General features: G+C 40.0%; 1 protein-coding gene across 3 annotated transcripts in view; it reads left to right on the top strand.

The window, feature by feature from the left end:
- The first annotated feature begins 200 nt into the window (after positions 1-200).
- AHCTF1 (AT-hook containing transcription factor 1) overlaps positions 201-21,346 on the top strand; it is a 77,703-nt gene continuing 56,557 nt past the window's right edge. For 2 of the 3 annotated variants that reach the window (XM_028111858.2, XM_028111855.2), the window contains exons 1-4: positions 201-512; positions 13,220-13,344; positions 15,509-15,762; positions 19,341-19,521. In XM_028111858.2, coding sequence (XP_027967659.1) covers positions 13,227-13,344; positions 15,509-15,762; positions 19,341-19,521 — 553 coding nt within the window. In that variant the 5' untranslated portion in view covers positions 201-512; positions 13,220-13,226. Of the gene's footprint in view, positions 513-3,268; positions 3,381-13,219; positions 13,345-15,508; positions 15,763-19,340; positions 19,522-21,346 lie in introns of all 3 variants that reach the window. The other variant, XM_028111856.2, reaches the window with a different exon arrangement.

Here is a 21,346-nt window from a genome sequence, read left to right as displayed (position 1 = left end):
GAGCCGCCGCCTAAGCCCAAAACACTCGCGAGAACTGAGGTCTCCGAGCCGCGATCTCCTTTCCTGCCGCTGCCCTCCCTCCGCGCCCTTCCTCCGCGCCCCGCCCCTCCGCGCCCCGCCCCTCCCTACCCCTCCCCCGCTTATAAGGCTGGGTCGGTCGGCCCGGGGGAATGCTTAAAGCAGGCTCGGCGCAGTCTGACTGTAGGAGGCAGAGTCGTGGGGAGGAGGACCCGGAACCGCGGCGCAGGCAGCGGCGGCGTCGGAGTCGCCGATCTGTGCGCCGACCTGCAGCCGGCGGAGGCGCCCCCGGGGTTGTGGGTTTGCGGCGGCCGGCGAGGTCGCGGGCGGAGGCTGGAGGTGTGGCGGCAGCAGCGCGGCGGCGTGCGCGCCCTGCCTGTGGCGGCCGTGTCTCCCGGGAGATGCTGTGACAGACCCGCGCGGGAGGAGCTCGCGCGTGGCCTTGCGACCCCTGCACTCAGCAGCCGGGCCGGTCGGCCGCCCGCCCTGCGCAGGTAGGGGAAGGGCGGGAGGGGCCGGGCGGGCGCGCGAGGGCGGGGCCGCGCGGCCTGGGCCGCAGGGCCGCGGGCCTCCACGCGCGGGGCCAGGGGCCGGGGCGCGGGGCTGGCGGCCGTGCTCGAGGGGCCGAGCCGGCGGGCAGACGCGGTTGGCGGCGGGGTTGGCGCGCCAACGGGGGCTCCCAGCGTAGAGGATTACATAACCACCGACTGGCGGCACATGGCGGCGGAGAGGCGTTGCGGGATCCGCCTTCCGCGCCGTCGGCCCGGCCCGCACGTCGCGCAGGGCGGCCGGGCCCGCGGCGTGCCCTGGGCGCCGTGCTCCGGGGCGGTGGAGACCTTGGCCGGCCTGGCGCCGGGCGAGCCTGCCGGGCGGTGGAGCCGGTCTTCCGTCGGCGTGTGCTCCACATGCTCCTGGGCCTGGCTTGGGTGAGTCCGGGCCACGGGAGGGGTCGGGCTCGGGATTGGAGAGTGCAGCGAATTGGTCGGGACGTCTTGGGGTGGCTATTAATTCGCCTTCCCGGTCCCCCCCGGAACTTGAGGGCGATCACTTTTGTTACTAGTTGAGTGCTGGGCTGTGGGGGAGGTTAGTTTGTTCTCAGCGCCAAAGAGGTCCGTGCTCGCCGTTACCTTTTTTCAAATTGGCCGTTTGAGAAGTATTTGGAAGAACCTGAACCCTTCAGGATAAAATATAGACTTCTTGGAAACTTTAAGCTTCAGTTTATTCTCAAAATACCCTAAAGAACCAGTAGATTTTTAAGAACCTTTCGTGAGCTTTGACCAACTTGGTCAGAGATCAGGGCATGACAAGCCCAGTTCAAGTTAATGCTGGAGGGATGCTCCAAGTGCGTTAAACGCTATGGGAAGTGTGCATTCTCTCCATAACTGTAATTTTTGATCCTGTTTTTCAGTAACCTATCAAAGTGTCACCAGGTCACAAAACAGCCAAAATTATTTTAGAATAAAATTTTAAAAGATTGTTCTATAGCAGTTTGGGGATGGACACATCTTGATTTAAGAGGAAGTAGAACATCGTTCCTTTTTCTCCTGCTGACCATGAAAATTTTCAGCACCTCCTAATTTTTCTTCAGAACGAAGTCTAATTTTCTTAGGGTTATGTCAAGAGTCTCCACGATAAGTCTCTTCTGTCCATACTTAGCTACTCACAAATTTATACTTTGCCTATTCCAGAATCCTCCCCATGCCTGGGCCCATTTTTCTTGAGGATGTACTTTGGTGTTCCTTTGCTCATGGCCTTCACCCTGGAGCGCCATCCCTGCTTTGTTCAAGTTCTGAAATTTGAAATCCTCAGCTTAAATGCCATGTTTTCTAATCATTCTTCCATTTCCTTTTATCCCACATCATTTATACCATTGTTGGAGCATTTATTTGTGTCTGATATTCTAAGGGTTGATTATGTATCTCCTTCTAGAAGGTAAACTCTTTGAGGTCAGGAAGTGGGTCGTCTTCGTGCCCTTGCATTCCCTGCCCAGCACAAAGTTTTAAAAGTACTTGGAGATTAATAAATGTTTGAATTAAGTTTGAAAGAGCAGCTACTAAAAGGCTGGAAGTTTCTGAGTTCCCTTACAGCTTACATGTGCATCATAATTCTTAGTCCTTTTAAGAGTCACAAAAAAAGTAAAAATGCATACAAAATGTTCTGTAGAAATGTTTGTTCAATCTTGTTAACAATATAATTATTGAACAACTAGATGAGGTTTTATTTACTGTGGTGGAATTCAGCTGCTTTCGAGGATGTGTGTAATTTCCCACAGAACTGATTTGTGGTATTCTGTGTTATAAAATCTTTCCTAGTTGTTCTGTGAATTTTGTTTTGCATCTTAGTATGAGACAGTATATATTTAAAAATAAGTTGGACCCCAAACTGGCCAATATTGAGATTTTTCTTTTTAATAGACTTTATTTTTTAGAGCCGTTTTGGGCTCACGGCAGAGTTGAGTGGTGGGTACAGAGAGCTCTAGTATACTCTTTCCGCGCTCCCACTCATGCATAGCTTCCCCCCATTACCAGCTTTCCCCACTGGAGAAGAATATTTGTTACAAATGTTGAACCTACATGGATACATCATTATCACCAAAGTCCATAGTTTACATTAGGGTTCAGTCTTGGTATTCTGTGGGTTTGGACAGATGTATAATGATACGCGTCTACCATCATAGTATTATCAGAGTACTTTCACTGCCTTAGAAATCCTCTGTGCTCTGCCTAATCATCCCTCACTTACTGCTAACCCCTGGCAACCACTGATCTTACTATCTCCATAGTTTTGCTTTTTCCAGAATTGTCATGTAGTTGGAACCCTGCAGTATGTAACCTTTTCAAATTGGCTTTTTTACTTAGTAATAATTCTAATTCCTCCGTGTTCTTTCATGGCTTAATAGTTCATTTCTTTAAAGTTTTTGTTTGTTTTAAGTAATCTCTATGCCCAATGTCAGGACCCTGAGATCAAGACACATGCTCTACTGTCTGAGCCAGCCAGGGGCCCCTCGCTCATTTCTTTTTAGAGTTGAGTAAGTATTACATTGCCTAGACGCTCTACCATTTATTTAGCCACTCACTTATGGAAGGACATGTTAGTTGTTTACAGATTTTAATAGTTATGAGGAAAAGCAGTGATAAGATCTGTGTGCTGTTTTTTGTGTGGACATTGGGTAAACACCAAGGAGTGTGATTGCTGGATTGTATGGTAGGAATATGTTTAGCTCTGAAAGAAACTGCCAACTATCTTCCAGAGTGGCTGTACCATTTTGGATTCCCACCAACAGTGAAGGAGAGTTCCCGTTGCTCCACATCCTCACCAGCATTTGGTGGTGTCAGTGTTCCGGATTTGGGCCGTTCTAAAAGGTGTGCAGTGGTGTCTCATTGCTTTGATAACATTTCTTTGATGACATATGAAATGGAGCATCTCACGTGCTTATTTGCTATCTGTGTATCCTCTTAGTGTTTGCTAAGGTCTTTGGCCATTTTTTAATTGGGTTGTTTGTTTTCTTGTTGGCTTTTAAGAATGAGTTTTTAAAAATTGATTTTATTGTTTAACATGTCTATTTCTGTTCCCTGTTAGTAGTATCTTTGCTGTCCTAACTTACCATGTTTTGGATCTATTAGTCGCAAGGCATTGTGACTCTGGAATTCACAGGAACAGGACATGATTTTTGCTTTTTAGGAATTAATACTAAAGGGGGGAAGACAGGCAAACACAAGTAACAAGTTTCAAAAATAATATTTATGATTGCTAACCTAAAGGTGGAAAGGAGTGAGCTCAGAGATAAGATTAAGTGGGAAAAGATGGGTCTACCCAGGCCACACTGGGAATTTAGTCTTTGATGGATGGGGTTTTGGCAGATAGAGATGAAAGGGGGAACAGCATAAAAGAATTTAAGTGCTGGGCAGTAACAGACTGAGGATGATTTTGGGAGACAGACTAGAGATAGTCTGGAGCTGCCATTCATTGCCTGCAGCTGAGGATATTGTTTTTTATATGCGGTAGGGAATCATTGAAGGGTTTTGAGAAGGGAGTGACATAATCCATCTGTGCTTTATCAAGAAGATGAACAACATTTTTATTTCATTGGCAGCCAGCACAGTGTCCTGCTCTGCCTACCTAGACGTTGAGAAGAAATTGAAACTTTCAGAGGTTGCTGATGTTGGCATGTCATAAAGGCTGGAACCCTACTTAATTTTGTATAAAACTGAGCAGAGCTGCTTAATGTATATTTGTGAACATACATGTCTATATGAGATGTTCCCCTAATTTTTCAGAAGTTCTTTTCAGTGTGCTTAAAATGTTAAAATTCATAACTGTAAATTGTGATTTGAAAGGTCTTGAAGCCAATTTTTGCCCTATGGATTCAGAGGCTAACTTGTGAATGTGAAAAACTTTCTCTTTCATTCACTGAACACTTTTTTAACTCTTTTGTGCCAGGCACCATGATAAGCTAAGAGTTGGAGAGAGAGGTATTCACATTTTCTAGAAGCTTGGGTGTGACACAAAGACAGAGTAGAGGAGTACAATGTTACACTAGTAAGTGGTAGAACCTGGACTTAAAGCCATTTTAATTCAAAGTTCGTGCCTTTTCTAGTACTCTGGATGGAACCTGCAATTATTGTTCGACTTGTGGCTGTTTCTCAGACACTAAGAGCTTTGAGAAGTTCTTTTTCCTCTTGAAAAAGGAACAGCTTGTGAACACTGCTCTAATTCTGGTGGAACTAAAGGGATAAATTCCTTTAGTTATGTAGAAGCTAAGTCTAATTAACTTGCAGGACCAAGAAATGAATTATAATTATTATCCTAATCCTAAGAAACAATTGAATAAAAAGGAGAGATGGGGAGATGAAGACAGAGGAGCACTTACGAGGAAGCTTTGGTTTCAGCATTTCATTTTTGTGCATTGAGCATTTTACCATATGATAAGCATTTAGTATTGGTTGAATGAATTGAGAAATAGACTAAGAATTGATAAACTGATAATCCGTTGAACGTGAGAGGTTAAACAGGATCACTAAGGAAGTTAGCAGCTTCAAGGATTCAAAGTTCTAGAGCCTTTAAGTTTAATTTCTAAGTTTCTAAGGATAGCACTAACTTAACATCGTTATAATGTTAACCTTTTGTGGAAATACTGGTCACAGGACACTGTGTCCTTGAGGTTGCTATAAAGAAGTAACTATTGGGCGTGCTTGGAGGCATGGTGTTGACGTGGCTGCAAACTGTATTGTTACCAGTCTGAGGTGGAAGGCATCAGCTAGAGCAGATGCGACAGAGCTTTGGAGATGTATGGCTGCACCCTGGATATACCTGTTCAGAAGTCTCTCTGTGTTGTGGACTTGTGACTGGGCCTAGCAGAGAGGAAATCATGGATCAATTTAGGACAAGTACATTTACAGAAAAATTGGACCACAAAGTGTGCCTGAGAACCAGATAGTGGACCCCTTCCCCAGAAGACCAGCACAACCCGCCGCCAACCGCATACACCGTGTCTACTGACCACAGAGTGCTGCAAAACTTCAGCTCCAGTGGAAACGGCATCAGGTATCTTTTAACAAGCGGACCAGAGCACACCTAGTTAAAATTTGCCACATACTGCCCACTGCAGGCAAGGAGCTACTCTGTGGAGGACTAACATGAGGGAAAGCACAGTGCACACAACATACACCAGGACACTGCCTGAAGTGCCAAGCCCTGGATGGTATATGACCTCTTAATAAAACCATTATTCTCGGGAAGAAGAAACATAACAGGCCTTCCTAACACACTGAAGACAGAGACTTAGACAAAATGCCAAGATGGAGGAATTGATTCCAAAAGAAAGAACAAGAAAAGGTCACGGCCATGGATCTAATTGAAACAGAAGTAATATGCCTGAGCCGGAACTTAAAGGAACAATCATAAGGATACTAGCTGGGCTTGAGAAAAGCATAGAAGACACCAGGGAGTCCTTTACCATAGAGATAAAAGACCTAAAAACTATTCAGGCCACAATGAAAAATGCAGTAACTGAGATTCGAAATTGACTAGATATAATGACAAGGATGGAAGAAATAGAGGAACGAATAAGTAACACAGAAGATAAAATTATGGAAAATAATGAAGCTGAAAATAACAGGAAAAGAAAAATTTTAGATCATGAGTGTAGACTTAGGGAACTTGTGACTCCATAAAGCATGATAACATTCCTATCATAGGAATCTCAGAAGAAGAAGAAAGGGCAAAGGGGGCAGATGTTTGAAGAAATTATAGCTGAAAACTTTACTAATCTGGGGAAGGAAACACATCCAAATCCAGGAGGCACAGAGAACTCCCATCAGAATCAATAAAAGTGGGCCAACGCAAAGGCATATTGTAGTTAAATTTGGGAAATATAAAGAAAAAGTTCTAAAAGCAGCAAGAGAAAAGACGCGTGTAACTTCCAAGGGGAGACAGCAGATCTTGCCACAAAAACTTGGTAGGCCAGAAGGGAGTGGCATTGATATGTTCAACCTGCTGATTGGGAAAAATGGACAGCCAGGAATACTCTATCCAGCAAGGCTCTCATTCAGAATAGGAGAGAGAAGGAATTTCTCAAAGAAATACTAAAGGAGTTCGTGACCACTGAACCAGCGCTGCAAGAAATATTAAAGGGGACTCTGAATGGGAGAGACCAAAAGCAACAAAGACTAGAAAGGAGCAGAAAGTCTCCAGAAACAGACTTAACAAGTAATACAATGGTATAAATTCATATCTATCAATAATTACTCTGAATGTAAATGGACTAAATTCTCCAAAGGACACAGGGCGTCAGAATGGATAAAAAAATAAGACCCATGTATATGCTGCCTGCAAGAGACTCATTTTAGACCTAAAGACACCTGCAGATTGAAAGCGAGGGGATGGAGAACCATTTATCATTGCTAATGGACATCAAAAGAAAGCTGGATTAGCCATCCTTATATCAGACAAACTAGATTTTAAACCAAAGACTGTAACAAGAGGTGAAGAAGGGCACTATATCATAATAAAGGGGTCTGTCCAACAAGATCTAACAATTGTCAATATTTATGCCCCCAACTTGGGAGCACCCAAAGATTTAAAACAACTCATAACAAACGTAAAGGAACTCAATGATAAAAATACAGTAATAGATAAAAATACAGTAATAGTAGGGGACTTTAATACCCCACTTACAGCAATGGACAGATCTTCAAAGCAGAAAATCAACAAGGAAACAATGGCTCTGAATGACACACTGGACCAGATGGACTTAACAGATATATTCAGAACATTTCATCCTAAAGCAACAGAATACATTCTTTTCAAGTTCGCATGGGACTTTCTCCAGAATTGATCACATGCTAGGTCACAAATCATGCCTCAACAAGTACGAAAAGATTGAGATCAGGGGCGCCTGGCAGGTTCAGTCAGTTAAGTATCCGACTTTTGATCTCAGCTCAGGTCTTGATCTCAGAGTTTTGAGATCAAGCCCTGCGCTGGGTGTGGAGCCTGCTTAAGATTTTCTCTTTCCCTCTGCCCCTCAACCCCTACTTGTGCTCTCTCTCTCTCCCTTTCTTTTTCTTAAAAAAAAAAATTGAGATCATAGCATGGGTATTGTCCATCACAATGCTGTTTGTCTTCCACCCCCCCTTTTTTTAAAGTAGGCTCCATGCCCAACATGGGGTTTAAACTCACCACCCTGAGATCAAGAGGCACACCGACTGAGCCAGCCAGGCACCTCTCCAGTCACAGCACTATGAAACTTGAAGAAAACCACAAGAAAAAACTGGAGAGACCACAAATACATGGAGGTTAAAGAACATCTTACTAAAGAATGAATGGGTCAGCCAGGAAGTTAAAGAAGAAATAAAAAAAATACATGGATACAGTGTATACTTGGAACCTCTACACTTGAAAACATAAAAGGTGGTTTAGCCCACAGTCCATACAGCTCTGGGTTCTGTTTCTAATGGGTTAATGCAATAGATATTAATTTGTTGAATTTATTTTGACATAATGTAACAGTAGTAATAAAATTCTACCCCCTGATAAATTCAGAATATCAAATGTTTCACAAAACATTCTACTTTCTTTTATTTTAGGAGGTTCTACCCCAGATGGGGGGCTAGAACTCACGACTCCAGAATCAAGAGTCGCATGTTCTACTGACTGAGCCAGCCAGGCACCCTTACTTCCTTTTGTTTTAGATTAATTGTGGATTTGTAAATTTTACCTTTAAGGTTTTCCCTCAAATAAAAGAGGCTGCTCTTTTACAATTTAAAAAATCCTTATATTTTGGAATTTAGTGATTAAGTCAAATGGCTCTGTGCACTCTCTGAGATCATGATTCTTGTCCCTTGAGTTTTCTTTTTGTAGACCATTGAGTACCCCCCACCCCAAAAGCTTTTTTATTTCCATATGTCAGTTTTGACCTTCAGCATCATTATCTTTTGGGGTTAGCCATTGAAGCAGGTTCCCCCCCCCCTCAAAAAACAGTGTTGTATGCTGTGCTTCTCAGAATGATAGTACCAGGGATACAAAGATGAGGCAGGGTGCCCGAAACTATAGGACAGACATGGTGTCAGTTTTACCTGAAGATTTAAAGTCTAATTAATGCCCAGTACATAGAAGTTGCTTCATAGATTATAGCTTCCTTCCCCTCACCACTCATTTTGGGGTAGGGGATGCCTTCAGATCTTTAATCCATCTATAATTTCCCATTTCTGTATCATACTGAGGAGGAGTTTTTTTTTTCTTCCCAGCAGGGATGGCTAAATTATCTCAGACCATTATTAAAAGCTCACAATTTTCCATCTGGTATTATTTTCATAGCATTTGAAATGTAATTTTTGTCATAAGTGGAATAGTTCAGTCTCTGGTCTCTTGGTGTCATTGATCTATTTCTAAATACTGTGTTTTTTGTTTTTTTTTTTAATCTTCTTAAAGAACCAGCTTTTTGTTTTACTATTTTTAACTATGATTTTTCTGTTTTGTTTCATTAAATTCAGTTCTTTTATTTCTTCTATTGATGCTGGGTTTGTTCCTTTTCTAGTTTCTTAAGGTGGAAGCTTAGGTTATTGATGTGAGATCTTACGGATGTTTAGTGCTATGAATTTCCCTCTAAGCACTGCTTTAAGCTGTATCACACAAATTTTGGTATGTCATGTTTTCATTTTCATTCAGTTCAAAACACTCTTCTTCCTGAAGGAGCTTCTTTTAACATTCCTTGTACTGCATATCTGCTGGTGACCATCTTTTTCAGCTCTTGTATGTCTGAAAGGTCTTCATTTTGCCTGCATTTTTAAGTGATGTTTTCACAGGGTATAGAATTCTAGGTTGACACCTTTTCTTTCTTTCATAACTTAAAATATATTCCACTGTCTTCTGGCTTGCATCGTTTTCCACGAGGAGACTCTTGTCATTCTTGTTCCTCTTTGCAGTATGATACTTTTAAGATTTTCTCTTTGTCCCTTGCATGTGCTGTATTTTGTTCCAATTTTAGCGTATGTGCTGCTGAAGCGAGCACAAGTAGGATGTATTTTGGTGGTGTTTCTTCATGTTTCTTGTGCTTGAGGTTTATTGGCCTTTTTGATTTGTGGGTTTATAGTTACCATCAAATTTGGAAAATTTTGGCCATTAGTTTTTAAATATTTGTCTTTTTTTTTTTTTTGGAGATTGCTGCCCTATGTTAGGGCACTTGATATTGTCCCATAGCTCACTGATGCTCTGGTCTTTTCCTTTCTGCCTCAGCCTTTTTTTCTCTTTGTGCTTCGTTTTAGATAGTTTCTACTGTGGGTGTTTAGGTTCAGTAATACTTTTGGTGTCTATGAATCCCATTCAGTATTTCTCATCTCTAGAAGTTTGATTTGGTCTTTTTTGTATCTTCTGTGTCATTCCTTAACATGCTTATGCTTTCCTCTATGTTCTTGGACATAGGGATTATAGCTAGAATAACTGATTTAATGTCCTTATCTAGTAATTCAAACTTCTGTGTCATTTCTAGGTCTGTTTTTAACTGTTGTTTTTCTCCCCCCTTATTTTGGGTCATATTTTTCACTTGTGCATGCCTGGCAATTTTTGATTGGATGTCAGATACTCTGAATGTCACTTTCTTTAATACTGAATATTTTTGCATTCCTTTACATATTCTTAAGCTTTGTTCTGGGGTGCAGCTAAGTTATTTGAAAACAGCTTGATTCTTTTGAGGCTTGCTTTTTCAGACAAGAGCAGAATGACCTTTAGAAAAGGGCTAATTTGGGGGCACTGGGTGGTTCAGTTAAGCATCTGCCTTCAGCTCAGGTCATGATCCTAGGGTCCTGGGATCGAGCCCTGCATTGGGCTCCCTGCTCAGCAGGGAGTCTGCTTCTCCCTCCGCCTCTCCTTCTGGCTTGTGCTCTCTCTCTTGCTTTCTCTTTCTCTGTCAAATAAAATCTGTAAGAAAAAAGAAAAGGGCTGATTTTTTTTCCCCATCACTGAAGCAATCAATACCTTTCTCAGTGCCTCATGTGTTATGAGGTTTTTCCATTCTGGAGCTATTCCTGGGCTTGTGTAAGCTTTGGGGATTGTCTCTCCTCTGTTTTTCCAGTGATTCATTCCTTGGCTTCTGGTAGTTTCCTTCCATGCTTACACGGATCATATGAAGGTTCAGGGGACCCCACTGCAGATATCTGGAGCTCTTTTTGTATCTCAGGCCTTCTATCTGATCACTATTCTACCTGAAGCCTTCTATCTATAATCCTTTAGAACTCCCTTTAAGGGAGAGTTTATCTGTGGTAAACTCTTTTTGTTTTTTTCTAAAAACGTGTTTTACATTTAAGGATAATTCCAGTGATACATAATTATATGTTGACAGCAATTTTTACTTAGAATTTTGAAGATACTCCAAACTTCTGGCTTCCACTGTTCTTGTTGAGAAGTCATTTCTTTTTATTTCTTCTACTTAGGATTCACTGTTCTTCCTGACTCGAGAATTGATGTGACTACAGATCTGGGAAATACCTTTTAGAATATTGATTCTTTTTTTTTTTTAATAGATTTTATTTCTTTGTCAGAGTGCACACAAGCAGGGGGAATGGCAGACAGAGGGAGAAGCAAGCTCCCTGCTGAGCAAGGAGCCCAATGGAGGACCCTGGGATCATGACCTGAGCCGAAGGCAGACACTTAACGGACTGAGCCACCCAGGCATCCCTAGAATATTGCTTCTTCCTTGCTATTTAGTGTTATATTTTGAGGGATTCTAAGTAAACATGTTAGATCTTCTCCCTATAACTTTTTTTTTTAAGATTTTATTTTTAAGTAATCTTACACCCAATGTGGGGCTTGAACTCACAACCCTGAGATCAAGAGTCAGATGCTGACTGAGCCAGCCAGGCACCCCTCTTGCCTGTAACTTTCAACTACTTATTTCTTTGTCTCTCTGTCCTGCATCCTGGAAGAGTTTTGGGGTTGTCTTTCTCTTTCTAGTATGCAGTATTATCTATTTTTTGAGTTTGTTTTTCTTGACTAAGTAGGTACAAGAGAACTATTTGTTGAGACAAAAGAATATTTGTAAGTTATAAAGAATCATGATGCAGTGAACACCTGTCTACTCAACATCAAGTTTTAGAAAAAGAACTTTACCAGTTCCTCTCCAGTACTCCAGAACTTTACCAGTATTCCTCTCCATTCCAGCCCTTTTCCCTCTTCTCAAAGTAACTGCTATTACGGTTTTTGTGTTTATTGTTTCCTTGTTTTATTTATAGTTTTGCTACATATGTTTGTGTTTTTAAGTATTTTCTTAGTTTCACAGCCTTTTAAACTTTATGTAAATGTAACCATTCTGCAGGTATTTTTTGCTCCTTTTATTATTTAGTATTGTATTCTGACATTTGTCCATATTGTTGCATATGCTGCAATTCTCATTACTACATTGAGGTCTTTTCCCCGTTGAGTTCTAAGTTCTGTTACTTTTTTTTTAAATCTACTTGACCATTTTTCATTATAATTTTTAAGGTTTCTTCCTCATTAGCAAGCTAAATCTTTGATTTATTTACCATATTAAACGTATTTTCTGTTCTCTGATCATTTTCAATATCTGAAATCTTTGATAGAGTGGTTCTGCTGGCTCTTGATCATAGTATTCTTGTTACAGTTTGTTATTTTGACTGTGCATCATTTTCTTTGGAATTTCACCCTTGAGAACTCTTTGCGATTCCAGAGAATATTTGGTGGTGTCTATGGGTTATATGGAGCATAACCAACCTGAGAATAATTTGTAAGACATTCTTCCCTGAGTGTTGTCAGATAACGTAGCTTGAATTGTGGCCACCCAATTTGTATGAAGGGAAATACTCTTTTTCTGAGTAGGCACTTCCAGTCAGGGCCAAAACGGGCAACATTATTGCTCCCTGTCCTGCACAATGGGTGTTTCTCTCACTGATTTTTATGCTGATGGTATAGCCTTATGGTGTTGAATGGCATGGGGAGGAGGCCCGGCTTAGCTTGCCTTGGCTCTGTTAGTCCTTAGCTTTTTCTTCTGCTTCTGTGGATCTCAAGAGTCTCAAGACAAAATCAAGAGTCACCAGCACTGGATTTGGTAGCCAACCCTTGAGGCCAAAGCCAGCTTAGAGGTTTCCAAAATTCTTGCTGTCTCTTCATGTTTGGCTTTATCAGTTCATTCAAAAAAGTTTTTTAACCATCATTTTTGGTTGTTTACAATAGGAGAGTTATTCCAGGAATTTAATGTTCTATATATTGGAAGTGAAAGATAAATTTCAATTTTTTTTCCTCTGTCCATTTAAAGACACACCCCAGACGTGATTCCTGAGGTTACTGTGTGTTTGGACATTTTTTATAGGCTTTCTCCCCTTTTACTGTAGCAGTAATTTTTCTAAAATGCATCAGTTCTCCCTGTTTGTGTGTGAAGAGTTCTTTGAGAGTGGGTCAGGCAATAAGATTAATTGCATTGAACCAGTTTTCAAACAGTCTAGGGAATCATGTATATCCTTAGGACATCTGGCTTAATAAATTTACACTCTCCTAAAGCTGTTGGGAAATATATTTTTAGGTGGGAATACCTCAGACCCACAAGCACATAAAATGGGTTTTATAATCAGATTTTAGTTTTAGCTTGTTTACTTTTGTGTGGTGGCTTTTTCTTTTTTTCTTCTGGCTAGAGATAATCAAGTATATTATAGTACAAATATATCATAATAATGTTATCTTTTAAAAATACTTACAGTGAAAGTATGCGAGGCTTAACAGCAAAAGTGACTAGTGGTCTTCTGCCCTTGCCAGAAGTGAGTCTTCAGGCCCTGGAAGATGAAGTCACAGTGGAATCTGTGCTTCATGGAAAAATTGCTGCAGGTACAGTAATGTTGCTGAAAACTTACTGATTCGATTGATTTGTAAGCTAGTAACGAGCATGTATTGTAATTTCCTTTAATGTGGGAGAAGAAAAGAATAGTTAATAGTGGTCTTATATAACTATAAAACATCTACAACTACTTATATAATAACATCTGTATACTCTCGAACACATTTCCAGTGAATCTTGGGTGGTTATTGTTCATTTTTCCTTATTAAAAATACTGTATACTTTGTATCTTTTAGTGTTGGATATTTATATTTAGAAAGTAGAAATAATACACAGCTGTTCTTTTTTTAAGAGAGAGAGTGAGTGTGCAGGCATGCGCAAGCCAAGGTGGGGGGAGGGAGGAGCAGAGAGAGAGGGAGAGAGAGAGTCTCAAGCAGGCTCCACACCCAGTGCAGAGCCAGATGCGGGGCTCCATCTCAGGACCCTGAGATCTTGACTGAGCCGAAATCAAGAGTTGGACGTTCAACCAGCTGAGCCACCCAGGCGCCCCTGTTATTTCTTTATAATCAGTAAGTTTTATTGGTGAGGAATTTGGATTAGAACCTAAATAGTCATTATGAGTAGAAAAATCTGATTGTAGGGCCCTGGGTAATACAAAATATTCAGAAAGTCTTGTTTCTTAATTCCACTAATCTGAACAAAATTTTAATATATAGTTTGATTATATAATGCAGCAGAAAACCATACCAGAGTAGCCATTAAGTTGTGGATTTCAGTCAAGTGAAATCTTACGGGACACTTTTCTGAAAATGAATTCACAGTCATCCATTCTAGCAGGTAGACAGCAAAACTTACCAGTCATTTAAGTAGTAACAGTGCTTAGGCAGGCACCGTAACAACTTTTCATTGAGGTATTAGACCCTCATTGTTCTGTGTGGCTGAGAATCAAATATCCCAGTTACACAGATAGCAAGTGGTGAAAGTGATCTTTGAATCCGGCATGTTTGGGTCTCCTTTGTGCCATGCTGTTTCCTTAAACTAGGTAGCCTCCCTTATCTACAACGAGGTATAGCCAACTGTGTACTTAGATGCACGGTAGACATCACAAATTGAAAAGTTACCACCATTCATCTAGCCGCTCAAGGGGAAATTCGAGTCTGTTCTTGATTCTTGTTTTACTTACCTCCCCACATCTTATTCATCAATAAGCAAATCCTTTTAGTCCTGCTCTAAGATGACTCTCCAGTCAATCCACTTCTGTTTATTCACAGCCACTGACCAGGCAGAGGGTATTCTCTCCCCACATGGATCCTGTGCTCCCCCTTATTGTCCATTTTCTGCTTAGCAGCTAGAGTAATATTTAACAACATAAATCAGATTGCTTAAAAACCTCCAGTTACTTTATATTTTGTACATGATAAAATCCAAACATGACTAGTAAGGGGTCAAGAAGTGCTTCTGGTATTTCCTATTATACTAGTTATGTCTTCTCAGTTAGAGTTTGAACTCTTCGGCAATAGAATCATGTGTTCCATTTTATGAGCCCCGGAGCACCTGGTTTAATTGTTGAGGTATGACACAGTGTTAAGTGTGAATTTTGGAGTTAGACTTGTGATACACTTCTGGCTCTGGTATCTGTAGCCATACATTTATTTTTTTTTTAAGATTTTACTTATTTATTAGAGCATGAGCAGGGTGGGTTGAAGAGGCAGAGGGAGAAGCAGACTCCCTGTGGAGCAGGGAGCCTGATGTGGCGCTTGATCCCAGGACCCTGAGATCATGACCTGAGCTGAAGGCAGATGCTTAACAAACTGAGCCACCCAGGTACCCCTGTAGCCGTTCATCTGTGAGCAAGTTATTTAACTGTATGAAAGTTAACTGAACTCTGTGTTGTCTTATCTCTGTTGAGGTGTGACAAGGAATAAATGAGATAATCTGTTTTATAGCATATATAAAGGCACCACATAGCATGCATAGTGACTTTACCGAATGGTTACTTTATCATTGAGGTCACAGTTGTTCAATATATTTCACTAATTTGGATCACTCTGTTCTATAAGTGCTTAGATTTCACTTTGGAGATAATACATAAAGTTATATATGTAGTGAGCTATATATTACATATGTAAAAGATCTAACTTTAGTTAGGTGGTGTACATACAGTATTAAAATTAGCAACATTTTTTCTTTTTTTCTTTTTTTCTTTCCTTCTAGGGAGAAGAGGACTTGCTTGCCTGGCTTGTGGTCAACATCTGGAGGTAGTGCACTCTCTAACAGGAGAGCGGTTGTCTGCGTATAGATTCAGTGCAGTGAATCGACAGCCTCCTGTGATCCTGGCAATGAAGGAATTCTCTTGGCAAAAGAGAGTTGGATTGTTAATTGGATTAGAAGAAGCGGAAGGGAGTGTTCTCTGTCTTTATGACCTTGGCGTGTCCAGAGTGGTTAAAGCAGTTGTTCTTCCTGGAAGGGTAGGTACTGGTTAAGGCCTGTGAGTCGCTGCTTTCAGAGCTGAGCCCCTGCTGAGGACACAAGTATGTTCACTTTGTGAACGTTCAGTGAGCTGCACATTCATAATTTGTTTACTTTTATGACATTGTGTTAGTTGTCATTAAAAGTTCAAGATCAAAAAGAGATTCAAGATAGTATATTATCAAAAGAACCTAACACTTAAAATAGAACTTTCTTATTCTTGGTTACAGAATTGCAGAGTGAAAGTAGGGATGACATCAAGTGTTCTAATATTCTTTTATATGAAAAGTATCATCTGAGTCTTGTTATCTTCAGTTGTGTTTTTTGAGGCTACTGAAAGTTTATATTAGCATATTATGTTCGTTAGTATGGCATTTTTTTGTTTGTTTTTTCTTTTTTAATTTGAGACTGTAGCCTTGGAGCACTATGGAAAATATGTCTTCATTGTTGTTTAAGTTTTGAATAATATTTAAATAGCAGATTCATTTCTAATCACCATTTATTAATTCTAATATATGTATGCCTTCCATATGCCACACATCTTAACCAGTAGTACAGTATACAAGTACTTTGAATTCAGGTTGTTTCTTCAGTAGGTTTATTCCTCCTCTTTCATTTGCTAGGAAAAAGTATGTCCTTAACAAATATACGCACACATATAAATACAAAATGATGTTAAGAGTAGAATTCTCTCTGTACATAGTGTGGAAAAAATATGTAGCAAATATATAATAGCACATAAACAATATACAATATAGACAATATATAAAAATATATAACAAACAGACAAATGTAGGCATGCATATAAATGTTCTGTTGTGGTCATAGAATAGCATTTTTAAAGTTAAGAGGGAGATAAATGTCAAAATACTATGTTTTTGCCATTTACAGAAGCTGACTCAGTGGGCAAATATAGGGGTCTGAAGTGGTTTATAGCCTGGTTATCTTAATCTTGCCAGTGCAGATTTTAAAGGCAGAATTAAATTAGCAGTTTATTGAGTGCTTACTCTAGATCAAGCTATGTTTTAGATTTTGGAGATGAGTAGATAAGTAGAACTTGGTCCACACTGTTAAAAGCTGGTAATCTAGTGGGAGAAGACAGGTCATAAGTTTATAGCATAAATATAATGAGTATTTTGGTAAACTCAGGCACATGGAACATGGAAACGAAACAGGTGGGTAATTTATTCATAGAGGTTGGATGTTTCGGGCAAAGAGACCAGCATGTAAAAAGTCAGTATTTAGAACATTTGGGGCTGAGCTTATTTGGAATGGCTGTGGGAGAGGGGAAGGCAGAGGTGGGGTCTAGAAGTGCTGAGCGTTCAGATAGTAAATGGCCTTGTTTGCAATTTGTAGCCTCCACCTAAAGTCTCTGGTGAAGTCATTTTAAGTTTAAAGCAGAACTCTATAAGTGTAAAAAGCTTGTTGGATTGGAGTAGTTCGGGCAGATAATGAAGGTGAGCCGAACCAGGGAAATGACCCTGGAAACGGAGAGGATGGGGCAGATTCAGAATATACTCAGGAGGCAACGTGAATAGGACCTGTTCATCATTTGGTTAAGAGTAATTGAGAAGGAACAAGAGTTTTATTTTTTTTTATTTTTTAAAGATTTTTATTTGTTTGAGCGAGAGAGAGCACGCGCGTGTGCACATGAGCAGGAGGGAGGGGCAGAGGGAGAGGGAGAAGCAGACTCCCTGGCTGAGCATGGAGCCCAACTTGGGGCTCCATCCCAGGACCCCAAGATCATGACCTGAGCTGAAGGCAGACTTTTTTTTTTTTTTTTAAGATTTTATTTATTTATTTGAGAGAGAGAGACACAGCGAGAGAGGGAACACAAGCAGGGGGAGTGGGAGAGGGAGAAGCAGGCTTCCAGCCGAGCAGGGAGCCCGATGCGGGGCTCGATCCCAGGACCCCAGGATCATGACGTGAGCCGAAGGCAGACGCTTAACAAATAAGCCACCCAGGCGCCCCCTGAAGGCAGACTCTTAACCGACTGAGCCCCCAGGTGCCCCAGAACAAGAGTTCTAGATAAGTTCCTGGTTGCTCAGTTGTGTGGATGGCTGGCATCCCATGGAGGAGGGAGAAGGGAAAGATTAGGAGAGTAGTGATAGATAACCTTCCATGCAAGTTTGGTTACCTAGTTGTTTTTTGGCTAGGGCACAGTATCCCCTGTTGAATTTGTTTGCTTTTAACTGCCTTACATTAAAATTAACGTACCATCATCGGTTAATTCATAGAGTATTTGTATGGGGAATGCAAACAGATAGAGTTCTTAACTCCTGTCTGAGGGAGTTGAAGAGACTGCTCTAATATATATAGACATTATTGCCATAATTTAGAAAAGACAGTCCATGAAATTACAGCTTTCAGAATTAGAAACACTGTAGAATGTTTTGTGTACCAATGAAATATAGACAGAGCCAGGCTTTTGTCTGTGATAATAAATTACAGCCCGAAACAAACTTATATTAATGCATAAACCATTGATAATATATTTCCTCCTTTCTAGGACTCATCAGTATCATAGTAGAAGTCACTAAGTAATTATCATATATCATACCTAATTCTTGTGAATTAATAGGAAACAGAAGGAAAGCTGAGTATAAAATACTGACTATTAGGTATAGACATTTAAAATTTGACTCATGAGAGGAAGGGGTAAAAACATAACTAATGTAGCTACAGTATGAATTCTTTTAATTTTAATTTTTTAAAAAAAGTATTTATTTGACAGATAGTGAGAGAGGGAATACAAGCAGGGGGAGTGGGAGAGGGAGAAACAGGCTTCCTGCAGAGCAGGGAGCCTGATGCGGGGCTCGATCCCAGGATCTGGGACCATGACCTGACCCGAAGGTAGACGCCTGACGACTGAGCGAGCCAGGCACCCCTACAGTATGATTTTTTACAAATAATTTAAGTTCTTGTTAAATGTCAGTGATCTAGTCACTGCCGAAGCTTAGTGTGAAGTCCACTATAATATGGCCCTTTTAAAGAAGGTTAGACCTCTTCAGGCTAAGGCATAAGCAAGACTTTTATTTTAGTAAACAGTAAATTTTTTTGGAATGATTTATTTTTACTCTTCCTTAGAAAAAGAGGCTATCTGATCATGGCGTAGCTGGTTGAGAGCTTCGAAGAGAAAAATCTAGATTTGAGTTTTACACTTAATGTCTGTGTGACTTGAATAACCACAGCTAAACTTTCTAAGTTTCAGGGTGATTTCATCTTTGAACAGGTAGAATTATATATGATCCAATATCCAGGGTTATCACGAACATTACATGAACCAGTTAGCACAAGGCCTGGCATGTAGTAAGCTTTCAGTAAACATCAGTTGTTATTCCAGCAGCATGATTTGTTATATATTGAAATAATGGTATCATTTCTATTTTATCTGAAGATTTCATTATGTTATTCAGATTCACAAGTATCAAATGCAAATTTATAATTCTCTAATAGAAAATGTTTAAATCCATGGTAACTGATAACCTGTTTTAACTTCCAAATTTGTTTACTGTGTTTTTTAATTGTATTTTCTCACTTTGTGTAAGAAAAACAAATGCTGTATTCTGCTTTCTAGGTGACCGCGATTGAACCCATAATTAGTCATGGAGGAGCCAGTGCCGGCACTCAGCATTTGCACCCAAGCCTCCGATGGCTTTTTGGTGTGGCTGCAGTGGTGACCGATGTTGGACAGATCCTTCTTATTGACCTGTGTTTGGATGACATGTCATGCAGTCAGAATGAATTAGAGGCCTCAGGTAATTGTTTGAAACCCAAAACTGAGCACCTGAATACTCTGATGCAGTGGATTGGGTTTTTTTTCCTAAATAGTGAAAAATTTTTATATAGAAGCTTCTCTTCATGTGTCTTTGTTTCTTTTATTGTTTGGACTTATTGTATTATTGTTTTGGGCACTGGATACTTTTTGCATGAGTTTTTCTATTTTATTGATGAGTTATTCATATAGTTAAAGTAGGTATTGAAAGAAATGGAGATTTTGATTTGTTTTTCCATATACGCTTGAAAAATAGCTGTAACTAAGTATATGCCAGAAGAAGGGCTGAAGGTATAAAATCTTGATCTTTATCAGACAGTATAAAACTATCCAGCTGTGTAGGATCTAACTGTTTTTGGCACACTGGTTATGTGCCTACAGTAAGGCCAAGTTAGAAATAAGGTAGTGTAATAGGAAATAAAAGAGTAATCGAAGGTTTTCTTTCACAAAATAACATACTAAGATAGAACTAATGCTTACTCATTTTTAAAAAAGTGAGGAGGATTTTCTTCCTTTAACACTAATAACTCAGTGTTTATAAATCTTCTCATCAAGTGCTTTCCGTTCTTTGACTATTTATGGGACATTTAAAATGATTGATTTATACAGTGAGGAGAACTAACCTAAAAATCTTAAAAAATGTATGTGTTAATAAAGTTTCAGGAAAGGACCTTTTGATCTTGAAGACCTTCTTTATAGTTAAAGCAGTCCTGTACTATTAGGGCAGATCTGTTTCTCTGTGGTTCAGCTAAGAAACAAATCATTATTTTATCCCAATTTATAATGAGCATAACTAATAAAAATTGTCAGTGCATAGTAAAACTAATTAAAACTGCAAGTAGTAAAATTGTATTTAACCAGAAATTAAAGAACCAAATCAGATTTCTGAGCAAAATTTTAAATCTGTAAAATATGACTTGAAAGAACTTGATTTGGCAGAAATAATGACCACATGGACACTTAAAAAAAAAAGAAAAATTCTCACAGTGATAAAAACTTTATCTTAAAATCTGATATATACAAAGATCTGACTGATTAACCCTGGGTAAAGTTTAAAAGAAAAGAATTGACTAGCAGAAATAACAGTAATTAAAAGTGTATTTATAGAATATTAGAAGTGCTTGAACTACTCTTTATGTAAAATTAATAGAGGACTTCAATAGTCTTGATGGAATTTTGTTCCAGAGTTTTGTAGACAATACCATTCTACATGTAAGGCTAATTAAGATGCTTGTATTCATAATTAAAACTCTCTTCAGGGGCGCCTGGATGGCTCAGTCGTTAAGTGTGTGCCTTCGGCTCAGGTCATGATCTCAAGGTCCTGGGATCGAGCCCCGCATCGGGCTCCCTGCTCGGCTGGAAGCCTGCTTCTCCTTCTCCCACTCCCCGTGCTTGTGTTCCCTCTCTCGCTGTGTCTCTGTCAAATAAATAAAATCTTAAAGAGAAACAAACCTCTCTTCAGACCAAAATAGTGGAGTTAAAACATAGTTTATTTCAGAGGTCAGCAATCAGTAGTTGAATTCAGCACAAGGATTTTATAATGGAACTTGGATTCTGATCAGAGATCAGAATCCTTTCTCAGTTAAAAGATTTACAAAGCCATTGAATAAAAAATTGGGGTTTAATGCAAAAGTTTTTGTTTACAAAAGTAATTTATGATTACAACTATTTGGACTTTGCTGTAATACACATAATATAGAAAGTGAAGTTCTGGGGTGCCTGGGTAGCTCAGTTAAGCGTCTGCCTTTGGCTCAGGTCATGATCCCAGCATCCTGGAATCGAGTCCCACGTTGGGCTCCCTGCTCAGT

This window comes from Eumetopias jubatus, unplaced genomic scaffold (assembly GCF_037043125.1).
Source record: "Eumetopias jubatus isolate StellerSeaLion01/CBP00866 unplaced genomic scaffold, mEumJub1_p1.0 scaffold_12, whole genome shotgun sequence".
Classification (NCBI taxonomy): Eukaryota; Metazoa; Chordata; class Mammalia; order Carnivora; family Otariidae; genus Eumetopias; species Eumetopias jubatus.
This window is presented reverse-complemented; position numbering and strand designations above follow the sequence as displayed.